The sequence below is a fragment of the Prionailurus viverrinus genome, chromosome B3 (genome assembly GCF_022837055.1).
Source record: "Prionailurus viverrinus isolate Anna chromosome B3, UM_Priviv_1.0, whole genome shotgun sequence".
NCBI lineage: Eukaryota > Metazoa > Chordata > Mammalia > Carnivora > Felidae > Prionailurus > Prionailurus viverrinus.
The window spans coordinates 7344424-7363963 of NC_062566.1; the positions used below are offsets into that span (position 1 = coordinate 7344424).

Here is a 19540-nt window from a genome sequence, read left to right on the forward strand (position 1 = left end):
AAATCTAAGTAGTTCTGAGTTAATTGATCCCCATTTGATGCAGGGGGACAAAAGGTAATTACTCTACAAGAGTAATTCCTCTTGAGAGGAAGAGAGAGAGAGGGAGAATGAGAGTGAGAGGGAGAGCAAGCGAGATATATCCATGTTCGTAGATCTGATTGTATTATCTGTATTGACTTCTTCCTGGGATCAGACTGGTTTTGTGTTATTCGTGTGATGTCACTGATTTTGTGTTCTGATCCTTTGAAAGAACTCTTCTTATATCACTGTAGTCTTTTATTTAAGTCTTGGATTCTTCACCCATCTGCTAAATAGCTCAGTACTTCCTAACAGCGACCTACCTCATGATGGGTTCAAGAAGAAAGAAAAGCACTGTTCAGTTCCTCTGGAAATAAATGAGTTGGCTTGATTTGTAAGCCTCTCCATGATACCACAGACACTGACACCCCATTTGAAATACTACTTTCCATTTGAAGCCATCGCCAAGTGATTGGTTTTCGTGTTGTGAAGGTGTCTCTTTTTGTTGTTGTCTGTTAAGTTATTAGGCTGAATAGTTAAAGTTTTTTTTACTTCTTGGTCCTCTGGCCTGATCCACAACCAGAGCAGCAGGGAATTTAAGCCACTGGCTGAGTGTGTTATCAGTTCCCAAGCTGTCAGGTTCCTTCATTATTCTTTGGCTCTGTAGAAAAGTATTTAGAAGACCGGCAGCATGAGTAGAGGGGTATCTCCTTGGTGGCTTATTTTTGGTGTTAATATAGTTGTAGATAGAAGACGAATTTCCCATGAGGCCACGTAGTTCTTCTGGGTAAGCCTGTGTCCCAGTTTCCTAAGGCGCCACAAACTGGGAAATGTATTTTTATACATTTTTGGAGGCCAGAAGTCTGCACTGAGTGTCGGTCGGGTTGTCTCTCTCTGGGAGATGTGGGGGAGGATCTGGTCCCTGCCTCTCTCCTGGCTTGTAGTGGCCACCAGCAACCCTCGTTGCTCCTTGACTTCTGGTTGCGTTCTTCCCGTCTCTGCCTCCATCGCTAGTGTCTCCTTGTCTCAGACCTCCCTCTGCCTTTCTCTTAGAAGAATATCTGTCGTTGGATTTAGGGCCCAACCTAAATCTGAGATGATCTCATCTCAAAATCCTTAATTGCATACGCAAAGACCCAGTTTCCCAGTAAAGTCACTTACAGATTCTGAGTGGACATACATTTTGGGGGCCACACTTAAACCCACTATAGCCTCCATTCCTGGACTTCTATGTGTTTACTGGCTTTCTGATTAAAATAAGTGTGATTCTTCTGAAGGAAAAGGGAGGCTATAGAAGCTGAAACAGATATCAGTTTGGCCCTACCTTTGAGAGTTAGTGTATTGATCCAAATCCAACGTTAGAAGATTCACTTTTTATAGGAGGAGGTTTATCTCCTTGATGTGGGCTGGGAAAGAGTAGTAGTAGAATCAGTATGAATAGCCTGGAAATATTTTCAGAGACCAGGCACTGGCTGACCATGTTATCTGTAGCAGTGGGTAAATAAAGTTGAGATGTGTAAACAGAAGATACCACTTTATGGCTATGAAACTCAGCAGTTCTGTTTTCTGAATTAATGTTTAGGGGTTTTTTTGTTTTTTGTTTCTGGGTTTTTTTTTGAGTGAAATCTGATTTTAAGGGTCTGCCCCAGATTGGAGGGTAAAGAGGCATGGAAAAGAAAAAGCAGTAATTTTTATGATTTCATAAGGAGAAAAGCAGTGAGTTTTCTTTTGCCTTAAAAGTTGAGAGAGAGAAGGTTGGGACTCATTACTGGTATGTTTACCAGCAGCAAAAAGGCTAGGAAGGAGGAAATTTAATGTCTATTTATATAACGTGTCAGCCTTTGAGTTTAAACTTCAGTGGATGTGAAATTCAGCCATTTTTTGAAGTCATGAAACCTTTCTTTTCCTGCAGATCGAGGAGACTGGCAGAGGGAAAGAAAGTTCAACTATGGTGGTGGCAACAGCAATCCTCCGTGGGGTAGTGACCGGCACCACCAGTATGAGCAGCACTGGTACAAGGACCACCATTATGGGGACCGGCGACACATGGACGCCCACCGCTCTGGGAGCTACAGACCCAACAATCTGTCCAGAAAAAGACCTTATGACCAGTACAGTAGCGACCGAGACCACAGGGGACACAGAGATTATTATGACAGGTAGGCAGAAGGTCCCAAGACACCAGGCCGACCTCTGCCAGGAGTCTCACTGGTTAAGGGGAAGAGATAAAGTGACATACACATTAATGTACTTATTAAATGTTCACCGAACATCTCATCCTGTGCCAGTCATGGTCCCTAGTCTGAACCAATGTTTTTGCCATCAGGACATCCTCAGGGTGTTGGGGAGGAATCACGGTGTAGACAGCTGATATGGTGTGCTAAGTGGATGATTGAAAGTAGAGGTTTTGAGTTTTTCCTGAGGACTGAGGCAGAGAAGAAGTTGCTGATTGTTGATTTGGGCCTTGAACAGTCTGCTAAACAGAAAGGGAATGGGTATCACAGGCCGAGGCCAAGGGTGAGCATCCGGAGAGGGAAGTCCAGAAGATGGACACATTGGCTAGTAAGAAGGCCTTGAATGCCAGATTATAGGTCTTAAGTTGTGTTCTCTGGGTCATAGGGAGCCATTTGCAGTTTTATCCTTCTACTTGTACAGGAAAAGAGTTTTGTGTCTTCTTCTGTGGAAATGTAGGAAAGTGGTAGCCTTGAAACATTAGAGTCCACGACCAAAATTATTGAGCTTGATGTGAGGCTCTCAGATACACTGGGTAGCAGGGATCCTGAGATGGGTCCCAGCCTGTGGACCTTGCCTGCCACCAGTCCACAGTTTAGGGGTGAAAGACTTGTGAAGTTTTACCCTGTCTACAACTATACACCACCATTAACGAGCCAAGATTGTAACTTGGGAGAGTTACCAAGTATATAGGAAGGGCAAAAGTTTTCTGTATTCTTCCTAGAATAGGACTTGACTATATTTTAACCTCACAGCAACTTTGGCTTTTCTTAGGCTAACGACATGCTTTGCTTGGACTTGAATTTAAATTTGGAAAATTTCATATTCAGCATCTCCCTTTTTGGAGGATCTGGTAACACATTATATAGCCAAGTAGCAGCTGTCTCCTTTAGAGGAGGTTTCAACTGAACCCCTTTGCCCCCACCCTTCTGTATCATCTTGTGTGGCTCCAGTGGGCATTTGCCCTACATTTCTTTGTGTAGATCTGTATTTCTATTCAGCATCACTCTTTTTCTGCCCAAAGGACTTTTATTTTAGTATGGGTCTGCTGGGGATAAATTCTTTCAGCATGTGTATGTCTGAGAGAGTCTTTAGTTTGCCTTCATTTGTGAAAGATACTTTGCTGGGTATAAATTCCCAGGTTAACACTTTCCGTACTTTAAAGATGTTCCTCTTCTGTCTGCTTGCTCTGTTTCTGATGGAAAATCTGTCATCTTTATAAAACATGTCTTTTTTCCTTCATTACTGGTTTTTAGCCATTTGGTTGTAGTGCTGCATCCTGCTGTATTTTTCCTCATGTTTGTTTTGCTTGGGAAGTGTTGAACTTGGATTTGTGGGTTTGTCTTTCCTATCAAATTAGGAAGATTTTTTTTTTTTTAACCATTATTTCATCAGTGTTTTTCCTGTCCTACCTCCCTCATCTCCTGTGGAGATCCCACTTAAACCTGTATTAAGGTGTTTGCATTGATTGCTGTCACAGCTCACTAATGCTCTGCTTATTTTTTTTTAATTTTGTTTTCTTTCTGTCTCAGTCGGATAGTTTCTGTTGGCTGTGTCTACAAGTTCACCAAGATTTTCTTTTTCAATGTCTAACCTGCCTTGAGCCCCATACAATATATTTTGCATTTCATACATTATAGTTGTATTTCTAGAAGTTGTATTTGAGCTTTTTTTTTTTTTTTTTTTAACTTAAATCTTTCTAACCTTTTGAAATCTGGAATACAGTTTAAAAATAGTTTTTAGGGCACCTGGGCGACTTGGTTGCGTGTCCGACTCTTGATTCAGCTCAGGTCATGATCCCAGGGTCGTGGGATCAATCCCCTTGTCAGGTTCCATGCTCTGTGTAGAGCCTGCTTAAGATTAAGATTCTCTCTAGGGGTGCCTGGGTGGCTCAGTTGGTTGAGCATCTGACTTTGGCTCAGGTCATGATCTTGCAGTTCGTGCGTTCCAGCGCTGTGTCAGGGGCTCTGTGCTGATAGCTCGGAGCCTGGAGCCTGCTTCGGATTCTGTGTTTCCCTCTCTCTCTGCCCATCTGCCGCTCACTCTCTGTCTCTCAAAAATAAATAAACGTTAAAAAAATTAAAAAAACAAACTTCTTTCTCTTTCTGCTCCTCCCCCACCACTCTCTCTAAAACAAATAAATAAAATGAAATAAAAGTAAAAGCAGCAGCTCTCAAAGATGATAGTTCTCCTTTTAAATATAAAAAAAATAGTTTTTATATCATTGTTGTCTGATTCTACCATTTGGATTAGTTGCAGCTGATTAACTTATCTCCTCATTATGGTCCTTCCTCTTTTTTCCATGCCTAGTAATTTTTGATTAGATGCCTCACTGAGTGCTGGATATTTTGTATTCCTATAAATATTCTGGAACTCTGTTCTGAGAAATAGGTTATCTAGAGGCAGTTTGATTCTTTCAGCTCTTGCTGTTAAGATTTGTCAGAAAGAGAACAATGCTCTGGCAGTCTAATTGTTCCCCCTCACTAGGGTAAGAACACTTTGTTGTACTCCACTGATGTCCCTTGAAGCTTGAGGCTTTTTGGTGTGGCTGGTGAGAACAGGGCCCTTGTACCTCTAATCTTCTGGGTGGTTCTTTTCCTGGCCTTGGATAGTTTCTTCACATGTACACACTTTATAGTGCTCAATTGAATACCCAAGGGGAACCCTTTGCAGCTCTTTGAACTTCTTTCTGTGTGCAGAATTCTCTTTTGCATTCCATCCTGTGAGCCCCAGCTGCCTTGGTTCTGCCCCCTGCCTCTCAACTGAGGACGTCTCCCCTTCCCTGTGCTGAGGCCTGGAAACTGTCTCAGGGCAATGAGTGGGGTTGTTACAAGCCTCATCTCACTAGTTTTCCATCCCTCAGGGAATCGCTGTTCTTTGTTAATGGACATCTGGTATCTTTAAAACCATTTTTTGTCCCTTTCTGCTTGTTTCAGGTAGGAGGGTGAGTCTAGTTCCCCGTATTCCACCTTGACTGGAAGTTGAAGTCACCAGCTCTCTCTCTTTTGTTTAATGAGGGGAAAATTCACATAAACTGAATGAACTGTTTTAAAGCAAACAATTCAGTGACCTTTAATACATCCACAATGTTGTGCAACCACCGCTGGTGTTAAGTTCCAGATGCTTTCATTGTCCTGAAGAAAACCCCATGACCCTTAAGCAGTCACTCCATTCTATCTCTGCAGCTCCAGATAATCACCAATCTGTATTTTGTTTTTATGGATTTACTTGTCTTGGATATTTTGTATAAATGAAATCAAGCAAGATGTGGCCTTTTGTGACTGGCTTCTTTGGACACTTAGCATAATGCTTGAGTCTCATCCACACTGTAGTTTGCATTGTAGTACTTCATTTCTTTTTGTGGCTGAGTAATATTCCATTGTATATATATACCACAGTTTGTTCATCCACTCATTGATGGACATTTGAATTGTTTCCACCGTTGGCCATTGTACAGAGTGCTGCTATGAACATGAGCGCAAAATTATTTGTTGGCATACCTGTTTTCAGCTCTTTTGGGTCTATACCTAAGAGGTAATTGTTAGTTGTATGGGAATTCTACATTTGGCTTCTTAGAAACCACCTGTTTTCCACAGTGGCTGAAACATTTTACGTTCCTACTAGCATCGTATGAGAGTTGCAATTTTCCCACATCTTTGCCAACACTTCCTTTCTGTGTGTGTGTGTGTGTGTGTGTGTGTGTGTGTGTGTGTGTGTTCAACATGACCATCCTAGTGGGTGTGAATCAGGTAAGTAGCTCCTTGTGGTTTGATTTGCATTTCCCTGATGATTAATATTCTTTAAAGATGTTGAGCGTCTTTTCATGTGCTTAGTGGCCATTTGTAGATCTTTGGAGAAATGTTTGTTTCAGTCCTTTCCCCGTTTTTGAATTGGGTTGTTTGTCTTTTTGTTGTTGACTTGTACCAATTTTCTTTTAATAAGATAACAAGCAGTTTACTGTGGTGCTAAGTAAAAATTTTACTGTTGTTTACATGGAGTCAATTTATTAAATACTTTATTTAACTCTTCATTTATTGTTGAATGTTTGGGTTGATTGTGGCTTTTCTGTTACTAATAACTTCTCGAATAATTTCTGTGGCTCTTTTTCCCCTCAGGCCAGGTCAAAGAATATGAAAATGTTTGTAGGTCTGGCCAGTTTTCCTGAAGGGAGTGCATCTTTCCAGAGCCTCCAGTGATTCAAGGGTGTCCTTGTTTCATTGCAGACTTGAGGTGTATGTCATTTTGTAGGGTAGGATTGGCCAATAAGTGTAAAATAGCCCTTTGTTATTACTTTTGTTGTTTTTTCTTTGTTTGTTTTTGATTCCTAGTAATGTGAACATTTGTGAACTCTGAGTCCTTTGGAAGGGTCCTTGGGTATGAGCGCGTGAGGGTGAGCCAGGTGGGCGAGGAGGAGGGGGCGGGCTTGAGCTGTCAGCTAAGCCTTGTGTCTCTGTTTCAGGCACCATCATGACTCCAAGCGGAGGAGAGCCGATGAATTTCGGCCTCAAAATTACCACCAGCAGGATTTCCGACGAATGTCTGATCACCGCCCCCCTGTGGGCTACCATGGCCAGGGACCCTCGGACCATTACCGCTCTTTCCACACAGACAAACTGGGGGAGTATAAACAACCCCTGCCCCCCCTGCACCCCGCCGTCTCAGACCCTCGCTCGCCCCCTTCTCAGAAATCCCCCCACGATTCCAAGTCACCCCTGGATCACAGGTCTCCTTTGGAGAGATCACTAGAACAGAAAAACAACCCAGATTATAACTGGAATGTTCGGAAAACATAAAGGACAGCTGGGAATGAAGGGGAGAGCAAGAGTCATTAAGCACCTGGATATTTTTGGTCTGATCCAGTAGGAGCCAGTTATCTAGACCAGTGAGTGGAGTTTCTGGACATGCTGCTGCTGTCAGCTCGCCGGTGGAAGGAGCACCTCAAGGAGCGGGGGGCCTTTCACTTGGTCCAGCTTGGGTTTGGGTCGCCACTCCTGCACTTTGACACCCCCTCCCATTCCAGCCTGGTCCTGGCCTCCCACTGCGAGGAGCGCTAGGAGGAAGACGTGACTTTTGCGTCCCAGCTTCGTGGGCTGTGTTTCCCCAGTGAAGGAAGAAGGGATCTCAGAGTCACGAGGATTTTGTTGCTGGGTCCGTGTGCTCTGGGCCCACGTGCAGTGGGCTGGGAAGGAGCATGTGTGTGAAGGTTGACGGGACCTGCTGGGCCGCGCGTGATCTGCTTCACTGTGATGTGACGGATGCTGCTGACGGGGCGGGGCGTGGGTGTCGCCTCGTAAGACTTGAAGGGGAGCAGGTACACTCCTCACATGTGTTCTTGGGAGAACCATACACTTGGGCCTCCTTGTGATGCCTTTGGTGCAGGGGCTGGTGGGGAGCAGCTTCCACAGTGGCCCCTTCCCTACAACACTAACCTTTCCCACACTATCTGGACATTTCAGAGGTTCGGTCTCCTGAGCGGGTCTCTTTTGCCCTGGTCCAGGGGAGAGTCGGGCCCATCTGGCTGACTTGTGCGTACTGTGAGTTTTCGGCAGCGTTGGAGCTGGCGTGGGTCTTTCTTGGCTGGGAGTGGGGTGAGAGGGGTGAGAGAGGGGCTAGAGGGGCGGTGTGGCCAGGGACCCGGAATCCCCGGTGGGGTTCTGATTCCTGGGATGAGCAGTCTGAGGGCAGGGCCTGGAGAGGAGGGGAAGCTTGCTGCAAGCGCGCGCCCAGGCAGGTGTGTGGGTGGCAGGCATGCTTCCCCGGGGGAGGTGGGGGGGGGCGGGGCTTCAGTGTCGCGCCAGGTCAGCGTTTGCAGCCACGCTCGTTACTTCAGTTCCCTTCGCACAGCTTGAAGAAGTAGACTGCACAGAACACGCAACTCCTGACGCCACAGGGCGGGTGGACAGATGAAGTCTGAGTCCCTATTGGGAACAGGCTCCCACTCCCAGTCGGAGATCGTTAGAATTGAACTCCATTGTTTTTAGAATGAGATCAAATAAGGCGTACACCTAAGGTAAAGTTTTTCCAAAATAGGAAGCCTCCAAGGACAGGGGACTGAGCTGCAGACAGTAAGAGTCCTACTCGGGTTGAACAGAGTCAGAAGTGGGAAGGCGAGTCAGTTGTACCAATTAATCAGCCTCCTTTCATTTTACATTTTACGGATACTGGGCCTTCCATTTTATTCCCTTTAAATGTAGCTTGCCAGTATTGTTTGACTGTCCAAAGGCCTTTCTAGGTGGAATAACTGACTTGAACCTACACTGTGCCTATATGCGTCCAGGCTCAGAGCTGGTGACCACCTTTCCATTGGGTGTGCACAGGGTTAAACTCCCTGAACTGACCTGTGAGGACTTCATAAAACTGTTATCGCTTACTTGCTGGTAACCTGGGCAGCACCATTATTGCCTTTACTGAGAAATTCCCAAGTCAGCTCGCCCTAGGGAAGCAGATGTGGCTTTGGTGGGTCATCGCACGCAGCCTCGTGGGGCTGGCCGGGCGTGAGTTCCACATGAGAGTCTGGGTCCTCACAGCTTATGTTGGGAGCTTAGTAGGTCTGCCCCTTCCTTATTTATCTCCTCTCGGGACTGGGATTGCTCACCGTGGGCTCGTATCCGGTGAACATGCCCTGGACCACGGCCCAAAGAATGCCTGGGAGCCTCTGGCCACAGCCACTCCACTGGGCACATGCTGTGACTGCTTGGGAGAGAAGAGGGTGTCTGCTGTGGCCTCCACCAGGTTAACTTCTTGCTGACACTACCCTGTGTCTTTCTTGCCCAGGCCAAAGAGGAGGGCTAGGTTGGCTTGTCCCTTCCTGTGGTGGGAGGAAGGGAGGGAGGGATGAGCCCCAGGATGTCTTCCCCCTGTGGGAGGGAAGTCAGGCTGTGTCCCCTGGGAAGCCAGGAAAGTCACTGGAGGCCCTGTGTTTCAATACTCATCAGGGTTTTTTTTCCTCTGAAGTTGATAGGAGATGTGAGTTATTCCCAAAGATGTCTCATCATGAAGAAAAAGGAACTTCCTTTTGTTTACATTCAGGACTTACTGTGCCATATGATGTAGCAAAAGGCAATATTAGCCAGATCAGTGTTAAATTGATTATAAAATTACAGTATCCCCATAAAAGCATCTATTTTAGGTGTTGAGGTATGTTTAAAGAGTCAGGAAAAAGGAGGCATTTCCTCACTGACCTAAATCAGTATGAATATTGTATGCTTTTATCAAAAACAGATTTGCACAGATAGGAATTCTCTCCCTTGTGGATAGGATAAAGTACCCCAGGAACCTGTGAGGGTGATATCACAGAGCCTAGCTTTGAAAGATTCAGTAATTGGGTGGAGACTGCAGGGGTTGAGGAAGAGGGGAGTTGGCATCACCTGGAGTCTGAGTGTGGAACAAGGGTTAGCATGGTATCCCACAGCCCTGGGAAGGGGTGCGGTGAGAGCTCCAGGCATCACTGCGGTCTTTCGGAGATGCTGGAGAGAAGCCGCCAGGCCCTCTGCAGAGCCCCATCTTACGGCCTCTGGTCCCCCTCTCTCCTAGTCCTTGCGTTGGCCCTTTCACGGGAAGCCAGAACACTTCTCGCATCGTGCTGCAGGCACTCTAGCCTGATGGCTGTGAGCTATATCAGGATGTGTGGTGCACACGCGATTCGGTTACGAATTCACATGGGGACACTGGAATCCTACAGACCAAAATCCACTCGTCAGCAGGAATGGTGGCCCGGGGCCCAGCACTGGTGGTCTTCCGGGCTCATCTGAGGGCCGCAGTGTCAGGCGGAGAGAGCCAGGCCAAGGGTCCAGGCTGCTTTAGTCCATCTGACCCCACTCGTTTGGGGACAGATGGTTTTTCTTTATTGTAAAATTGTGGACTTTTCAAACCTGTTGACTAAACAGTAATTAATTTATATTTGTGAAAAATGCCACTGTCCTAGTGATTTCTGATGTAAATAATGTTGTTTATATAGTATGTATTAAATTTTCCTACATTGTACAACTGCTGTACTTTTGATTCTTGTATATTAAACAGTGTTACTAAGGATTTTTAGAATTGGGCAGACACGTTGCATTGCGTTGCATCGCGTTGCATCGGCGTGAAACGTGACCAGATCCGGGTCCAGCTCCCTTCCCCTGGCTGCCGGGTCATTTGACCTGTTCGACAGCTTGTGAAATGGAGCCTTTTGAAGTCGCAGTGTTCTTCCTACCAGCACCAGCGTGTTGCTGGGTCTAGGACCCTCACACACAGGTTCCAGAGGTTTTCCCTGCGTGGCCACTGCCAAGGGTAGTGGTCCCTGGCTGGGCAGCTCCCCGCATCTGACGGGATTACCCGGACCAGTGACAGTCCCTGGTGGAGCAGAGCTGCCCACCCTTTCCCACGTTGGTTGTGCCGGAGAAGGAGCCCTGGAGACCTGGAAGGTGCATTTTGAAGACCTGTGTCATCCAGACAGGGTCCTGTAGCTCCCCTTCCATCCAGAGGAAGTGAAAACACAGTGTCTGCCAGTCCACAGCAGTGAGGGTGATTTAACAGTTGGGTTATATATTCATGAAGAGGGAAAAAGGCATTTTATAATGGAAACACTGACACGAATGTTAACTCTAGCAATTTGGCACAGGGGCAGGCCCGGCTCCTACGAGGCCCAGACAGGAGGGGTGGCCCAGCCCTCGGGTGGAGATCCCGTCTGAGTAGGAGCTGGAGAAGGTTGCCAGACCCAAGGGGTTTTGCTAATGCTTAGGGGGATTTCAAAACCAAACTCCTAGTCTTCTCGAACCTCCTTATTCTTGATACCCAATAAACCCATAACGTTCGCTCAGTTAACTCCCCAGTTGGGACTCTCAACCCGGGAGACCCGGCCGCGGGGGCCCTCCCTCAGCCTGTCCTGTGCGGGAGGGAGAGGCTGGGATATTCGGTGCACAAGAGTTCTTGAGTCCAAGACTCAAAAGAAGAGTTGAGGGCTCCTCCTGCCGATAAACAACTAAACAATCGTGTTGCAACTCACAGCTCGTCTGGAACATCTTTGGGAAACTTTTAAGAACAAGCACTGCAATAATCAGCTCAGGATTTACAATAGCAACGCGGCTTCTACACCGACCACTGCCAAGAAGCCTGCCTTTTACTGGAAGAAGCAGGCGCAAGGCTCCCTCCCTCCTCCCTGGCGGGGCCTCAAGTGTCTGGCATGAAGGCAAGCCCTCCTCAATTAGCACCGACTGAAAGGTCACTTACTGAAACACAAGGCCCCGTGGTTTGCCAGACCAGTCTGGACTCCGGATGCCGACCTGTGGCTCTTTAAAGAAGCAGGACCGGGTTTGCCACCAGAGGCTGTGCCTTTGCTGTGTCGGCGTCCCCCCAACCCCCTGCCCGTCACATTCTGAGGCTGGAATGCCACTCAGCCCGTCGCCTCCCAACCTGCCTCCGCTGTCTGTTCTGCTAGGTGATTTGGGAAAGGGACAGAGCCCGAGTGAATAAAAGCTCTTCATCCCGTAGAAACCTGGGCCCTCGTGGTACATGGGGCACCCCGTCCCAGGCTTGACGTCTGGGAGTTTCCCGGTCAGTTCTGTGGCCATGTGATCTGGCCTTGTGTGGGAACATGACACATCTGCCCTACAGGCAGCCTTCTCACCTCAGAAACAGGGTTATCTACTTCTTGGGGCCAGCTGCCTCATGGAGTGTTCGCACACGGTATCTTCCTAAATTTTGTGTGCGTGTGTGACCCCAAAGGGGGCTGTCCTTGCTGAAACTCAGTCCTTGCCGATCACGTGCACCATGGTGGCTTTGGCGGGGGGAGAGGGGACCTCGACGGTCTAAAGGGGCTGGCAGGAAGGTCAGTGTGTTGTCTCCATGGGGGCCCCGCCCTGTGTGCAGCTGGGCAGATGGCCTCCGCATCCACATCCTCATTTGCACACCAGGAAGGCAGCTTCTAGACGTGAGAAGCTCACACAGTGGAAAAGGTGAAGGTTTGTAAACCCTTAAAGCTGCCCAGAGGGACACAGTGCTCATCAGTCCCTGCTGGGAGGTGGGGGAAGATGGGGACACCGTGGAGGGCACTTGCTGGGCAGACCCAGCTTAGTGTTCTGCCCCAGCAGCCGTCAGCCCAGGACCAGCTCATCAGAGGGGCCCAGGAAGAGGCCTTGCTCTAGGGGGAGACTGGACCCCAATAGCAAGGCCCTGCAGGGAGCTCACAGTCCGATGGGGATGGGACAGTCACTAGAGAGAAAGTTTGTCCCTCGACCAAGATCTTGAGCGTCTCCTGTGGGCCAGGCCCTGTTCCAAAAGGTGGGGATGCATGCAGAGTGAAGCAGGATGAGGGCCCCGCCCTCTTCAACGGAGAGGTGGTGAGGCACACCTAGACCAACAATAAGAGGACAAAATGTCACTTCAGTGCCGGGACATGGGAGCGGGAACAGGTGGTGGTAGCGGAGCCCAGAGGAGGCGGGGAAGGCGTGCGTGTAGGAAGTGGGCAGAGCTGGGTCTGAACCAACTGGCATTCTTGGGCTTACTCTCTAGCTCTCTGAGCCTCCCTGTTGGAGAATACCAGCCCGTGGGGGGGGGGGGGTGAGGGAGACGGCTTGGTGGCCATCATCAGTGTCGGAGGGCGGCCTTGGAACATCCTGAGGCTCCTCAGAGACCCCTCATGCCACCAGACCTGGGGCCCGAGTTGTATTTGGAAAGTGAGCGGTAGTTCCCCGTTCATTCCCTGACCGAGGGTCCTGAGTGAATGTGGTTCTAGAATCTTCCTGCAGGGGGCAGAAGATTTCCACAAACAGCCTGCCTCACTGCCAACACCTACATTTACAGAACCCCCCCTGGGGAGGCTTACCGTCGTTTCTCCGCCCTGGCGGGCCGCCTCCCTTGGCTGCGGAACCCACGCTGGAGCCAGAGACGTGGAGCCACCTCATCCCCGCAGGAAGCGTGACAGGGGATGGGGAAGAGGAGAGGCTGCAGGAAGAAGCCAGCCTCACCTGCTCCACAAGCAGGGGGCAGTGCTGGCCAGTGGCGGCCTAGGCCTCTCAGCCAGCACGGGGGGCTCTCTCCCCACCAGCCAGCCCCGAATGTACTGACACGTCCAGCGATTGTTCCGGGATACACAGCCTCCTTCCTGCCCCTTCCGGGTCCAGCCTCTCTTCCCCCACCCCTCCGTGCGGCCGCCAGAGGGACGTCCTGAGCTGCAAGGCCCAGGCATCACTCTGCTGCTCCCTGTGTGTAACCTTCACCTTAGCCGCAAGCTCCCTGGTTTGGGTCCGAAGCCCTCTACGACCTGCCCTTGCTGGCCACTCGCAACGTCCCCGTCTCTTGGAGCCCCCTGCCCGCCACCAGCCAAACCTTCAGGGAGCTGAATCTAAAAGGGTGATAGAGCGGGTAGTAAGGAGAAGAAGTTCACCAGCCACCGTGGTACTGTTTCAGTGGGGCAGGGTCTGGGATGGCTCCGCTGGGGCAGGGGGCTGGCTCCATGGCCCCAGCTGCCTTAGCCCAGGCCCTGGCCGGGGACTCTGTGCAGCAGGCAGAAGGGTGAGGAGGCAGGAAGGTGTGAAGGCGGCGGCAGCAGGCGCAAAGCCGAGTGGGCTCACACAAGAGGGACCTCAGTCCCAGCGAGGAGACCCAGGGCCCCGGCGGAGCTGAGAGCATGGGCTCCGGAGACACCGTCCACCTTCAAGTCAGGGTTCACCCCCGACTGTCGCGAGCTGGGCCAGGTGTTAACCTTCAGAGGGAATAGTTCCACCCAAACCTGATGGGGGAGCAGTGCCTGGCACGTGCTGAGGACAGTGCAAGGTGGACCATCATTACTGTGGCCAACTCCTTGAGGCTCGGGGTCCTCGGCGTGGCCCCGCCTAAGCCTGGTAACCTGTCCTGGGGTCAAGCCCACACCCTGCCCCTCCCTGCCCCCGAGAGCCTAGAGATGAAGCCTCTGTGGGCCTCCCTGGCTCCTCTTCCCCCATTTCAGGGGGCCCCACCACAGAGCCTGTGGGCCTCCTCTGAGTCCCATCCCACACGTCACTGTGTCCCCACTGCCCCAGAGCGTTCTTTCCTTCCCTGAAATCCTCTCTGAGGCCTGCTCTGCCAGCGGGTACAAATAGTAATCAGATTAGCTAATTCCCTCTGGACTGCACACTGGCTTGGTGTTTCCCAAACTTGGGGCCTACAGACGTATGATGGGGCGGATTGTTCTTAGAGATACCTGGAAGAATTAAAAATTTTTCTGTTTTCCTTTTGATGAACATTTACAAAAAATACTTTGAGAGAGAGAGAGAGCTTGAACAGGGGGACGGGCCGAGAGAGAGAGGGCTCAGTGCAGAGCCGGATGTGGGGCTCGATCCCATGACCATGAGATCATGACCTGCTGAAATCAAGAGTCAACGCTTAACCAACTGAGCCACCCAGGTGCCCCTTGGTGAACACTTTAAAGAATTAATCTAAGCGAATCCTGGATGATCTGGAAGAATGGGGAGAAGAAAGGAACCCAGGACTCTGGTGTTACATTGGCACAAAGCGGTCAGTGCTACTTACCCAGGTGGACAGGGGGACACAAGGCAACAAGTTCGACGGGGTCTGAAGAGTGAAAAGAAGGCGGGGTCCGGAGTCACTGCCTGGCAACAATGACAGGGGCCAGACAACCCCACCTTCGTCACACGAAGAGGGCCCACTCGGCGTCCGCAAAACAGCGTCATTCATCACTGCAATTTAATGCGATTTGTTTGCGTTTGGTTTGGGCTTGATTGGTAAGTGTGTCTGGATTTATAGTTGAAAGGAGCTATAATTACAATTTATTACAATTAAGAATTCATACCTAGCCACATGAATTATAAAAACTCCAGCCATGGGGGGACTGGAGAAACACTAGTTCCCGGAAGGGGTCTGCATGTCATGTATGTTTGGGAACCTTGAGCTGTTTGTGACCTGAACTTGAGAGTAAATGAAGCAGCCCCATGGGATGTGCCTGTGAGAGCAAAAGCCACCATCTGCAGATGGCTACTGGCTGTCAGGCTCCAGGCCCTTTGCTTGATTGTATTTTTTTAATGTTTATTTATTTTTGAGAGAGAGAGAGAGAGAACATGAACGGGGAGGGGCAGAGAGAGAGGGGGACAGAGGATCCAAAGCCGGCTCTGTGCTGACAGCCGCGAGCCCCACGCGGGGCTCAAACTCACAAACCGTGCGATCACAACCTGAGCCGAGAGTCAGATGCTTCACTGAGCCGCCCGGCCGCCCCTGCTTTATTGTATTTTTAGAATCACGTCCTCATGAAAATGCTAGGAGGCAGGATTTATCCCCATTTTCCAGTTGAGCATCACGAGGCTCCGAGACTTTAGAAAATGTGCCCAAGATCACACGTCTAGTGAGGGGTGGAGCTCAGACTCCACGCCAGCTCCCCCCACCTCTCAGGGCCACCTTGTCACTGCCTCCTTCAATGGCTTCCCCTACTGTCACCCAAGTACCGTCCCACTGGTGTCATCTTATCCCTGCAGGCCCTGGGACTCAGCCCTAACCTTCCCCCTGGTATCGATGAGCAGGCTCAGAAGCCATGTGTGACTGGCTCGGGGACAGAGGACTAACAAGTGGGGAGAACCGGTGTATCATCCCCGTGGCCATTCTGCACTCCCTTCCCTGCTCTGCTCACAGCAAACTAACTCGTGCACTGTCTGCCTCTCTCTCAAGAAGTCGGTCCCACTCAGGCAGGCACATTCATCTGCTGGGGTCAACTGCACTGCTCGATCCCCAACACGGAGCCTCGTGCCGACACCCCATAGGGCCTCAGTGATTATTATGTGGAATAAACAAATGGATCCCCCAAGCCCAGACCATGATGGGACACATAAGTGATGCTCCTAAAATGTTTGTGCAAGGAAGGGAGGGAGGGAGAGAAAGGAAGGCAGGAATGCCTTTGTGGCCGTGTTAGACCTACAGAGTGGACACCCCAGAGGGACGAGGCTGGGGCCACTTGCCTTAGGGGTTCATCCCCCATCGTTAGCAAAGGAAAAGTTGTGTTAGGTCAACATGCAGTTGTCCTGCAGTGCCCAGGGGAGAGGGGCCCTGGCCCTGTACCTTGGCATTTGGTTTCTGGTGGTCAAGGCTGGGGGCCTGAAGGCCACTCGGGAGCCCTGCTCACCAAGGCTCTAGGATGGAGCCTGGGCTTCAAGCCACCTGAACTCCAGGAGAGAGGTGGCTAGAAGGGGGCTCCCCCATGATAAATCACTACTGGAATCAAACACTTGGCAGGGTGCCTGGCAGGTGGCAGGTGGCCAAAAAATGTAGCTGTCACGCTGGGGTGACTCCAGTCTCCATGCAAATGGGGGCGGGTCCGTACCAGCAGCTGGATCATGTCTGGGATTGCCGAGAAGGCTTGTCCCCCACCTGGGGAAGCTGATGACCACCCCTGGACTGTGGTAACTCAGCCAAGAACTCTCTGGAACCCTGGGGCCATCTCCTTCTTGGACTCTAAGCCTCTCAGTCTTCAGATCTGAGGGACCCTCTCTCCCATCCTCCTTCTCTTCAGGGTCCAGGTTTGAAGTCCCTCTACCCACCCAGCCTCCAGGCAGGGGTCTGGCCCCACTCCCTGCTCACCCAGGACCAGAACCCTGGGTTGACTCCACCGATGTGTGGGGGCTCTCGAACCCCTTCTCTGCCCTCAAGAGAAGAGCAGGTAGGTGGCAGGGGTGTGGGTGTTCATCTGGAAACTAGGCAATGGCAACCACCTTCCAGGGTGTCGTGAAAACTGTCAAGGCAATTGCAAGACTCAAGGTCAGGTTCGTATGTAGGTATTTCATCTTTAGGAGGACCTCATGGTTGAGAGGGAGCTGAGGCTGAGAACAATGACATCTCACCCTTGTCACACGGTCAGTAGGTTTGACCACTGCTTTGGACAAAGCAAACTCATCTGGCCTGGGGAAGGTTCTGGCTCCTGCCAGAGGGAGGCATCAGGTGAGTCGGGATGGCTTCAAAGTGGAAGAATCCATGGGCCATCACAGCACTCCTCTGGGCAAGGATGAAATGAGGCCAGGTCATGTGCCCTCGTTGGCCTCAGGATCTAGGCTGCCTGGGACTGTGTCCCCTGATCCTAGAAACCCCCACACTTCCACCACACCATGCCTTGTATATCCACCACTGCCATCTCTTAATTATGTCCATTCTGCTGGAACTTTCTGAGAATACTCCTTTCTGTTCCTCTCCTTCAGGGTACTAGGCACTTCCCCACGTCCTAGGCAGGAAATGATTAAATGGTCAAAGGTGCAGAAAGCCCAAAGTTAGCTAAGAGGAAGCTGTTGAAACAGGTGGTGGGGTCCTCAGCCTACACATTCAGGAGGTGGCGGTTTCCCAGGGCAACAAGCACCTCCATGGAATTAGAGGTCCTTGGACTCCTGATTAGGGCGAGCGGGGTTCCCACTGACCCCTGGCCAGAACACCAAGCTTCTCTGGCCCAAGTAGGAGCTGGATAAAGAGCTCTTCAATTCTTTCTTTCTTCCTTTCTCTCTCTTTCTTTCTTTCTTTCTTTCTTTCTTTCTTCCTTTCTTTCAGAGAGAGTGAGCAAGCCAGGGAGGGGCAGAGAGAGAGAGAGAGAGAGAGAGAGAAAGAATCCCAAGCAGGGTCCATGCTGTCAGCACAGAGCCTGATGCAGGGCTTGAGCTCATGAACTGTGAGATCATGACTTAAGCCAAAACCCAGAGTTGGACGCTCAACCGACTGAGCCACCCAGGCGCCCTGCTCTTCAATTATTTCAGGAGTTGGACAGCTAAGGCTAATCAGACCAAAGAGATGTGATTTTAAGACCACACCTAAGAGACGAACACACGGAGCAGAGTAGGGTCCCCACCCACCTTTAGTGTCTGGTGGGAGACACAGAACGTGTGAGGCTACAGGCTGGGCCTTTGCTTCAAGTGCCCTCTCTCCAGGTCTCAGTCAGCCTGGGGGCAGGCAGGACCAGGGGCTTCCCTCTGGATGCCAGCTCAGGCCGTGAACCCATGAAGGTGGTGTGACCCGTGGGATGGGAAGGGGAGGGAGTAAATGCTTGTCGGGGTCTATGGCTTGCTTGGGGAGAGCTCCCTATATTCTGTTATTCCTTGTACCGGTCTTCCCAGGTATCCCTGCGGGACGGCCACCACCTTCATAATACAGACGAGGGGACTGAGGTTCCAGGTCACACAGCCAGCAAGTGGCAAGGCCAGGAGCAAGTGGCCTCCTTCTAGCCCACGGAGGCTACCAGCCAGGAGCCGCGGGGAGTTGATATCGCCCCTCCCCAGGGGTCCTTGCTATTCTCGAAGTTTCTGTTCTACAGTTTCAACACCGTGCTCCCCACCCGGATCAGAACTTCAGTCCGTGCACAATTTGGTATTTGGGGTAAAGCCCCATCTCGGCCAGTTGTCCTTTCCCACGCACGTGGCCCAGGGTCACCCGGAGCTGCGGGGAGTGTGGCCTTGGGCCTAGCCACCAAGTGACAACCGGTAGACCCTCCCTGCCAGTCTTACCAACCACAGCCCTGCCACCGGCTTGCTCAGCGACGGCATCTTCCCTTAGCTTCGCAAGTTTCTTCTACGAGGGCTGCACCCCTTAAACGTTTGCTCCTGGGAAGTGTACGTCATTTAATTGAACAATTAAAGACAGTCCAGCTGCGTGTGGTTTCTGATGTGTCCCAAAGTATGATTTTCGTCCCCAAATAACATGTCCCAAACCCGCTGCTCCTGTGGCTCAGTAAGCGGTGCCACAGTTTACCCAGGCGCTCAGCGCCCACACCTGGTTTTCCCACTCGGCCAACCGGCCGGCAGCACCTCCATATTCTACCCCAAAGCAGATCATTCCTGGCGCCTCCGGCACCATCCCGGCCATCCCACTTCCCGCTAGCTTTGCGCTGGCGTCCCCAGCCTCCTCTCTCTCCCCCACCTCACCATGGCCGAGATGATCCCTTTAAAACCCAAGTCGGACACATGCCGCCCCTGCTCGGAGCTGCAGATGGCTTCCTCGGACCCCTGGCACTAAACATCACCCCCCCCCCCCCACCTCCGGTCTGCCAGTCTGCAGTGTTCCCTCCCTGGGCCCTGCAGCCTCACCAGGACCCCGGTCCGCCCGCTCACTGCGTCCAGCCCCATTATATTCTGCTGCCCCTGAAACTCTGCCGCTGCCGGGCCAGGCTCCTTGCGCTCCCTGACCTCTCTGCACAGAAGGCTCTCCCCGGATCTTGGCCAGGGTCATTCCCCAAATCCACCCAGGTGATCTGGAAAAAGGTGCTCCCCCCCCTCCCCCCCCCCCTGCCACCCCAGATGGAGGCTCCTCCCCGCCTGCCTGCAATCTGGGTGGGCCTCTTGCAGATGAACCTGCTTCC

General features: G+C 50.9%; 1 protein-coding gene across 5 annotated transcripts in view; it reads left to right on the top strand.

The window, feature by feature from the left end:
• CHD2 (chromodomain helicase DNA binding protein 2) overlaps nt 1–10233 on the top strand; it is a 122363-nt gene extending 112130 nt beyond the window's left edge. For all 5 annotated transcript variants that reach the window (XM_047861089.1, XM_047861087.1, XM_047861092.1 and 2 more), the window contains 2 exons: nt 1931–2177; nt 6710–10233. In XM_047861089.1, coding sequence (XP_047717045.1) covers nt 1931–2177; nt 6710–7043 — 581 coding nt within the window. In that variant the 3' untranslated portion in view covers nt 7044–10233. The remainder of the gene's footprint in view (nt 1–1930; nt 2178–6709) is intronic.
• Nucleotides 10234–19540: the final 9307 nt, after the last annotated feature.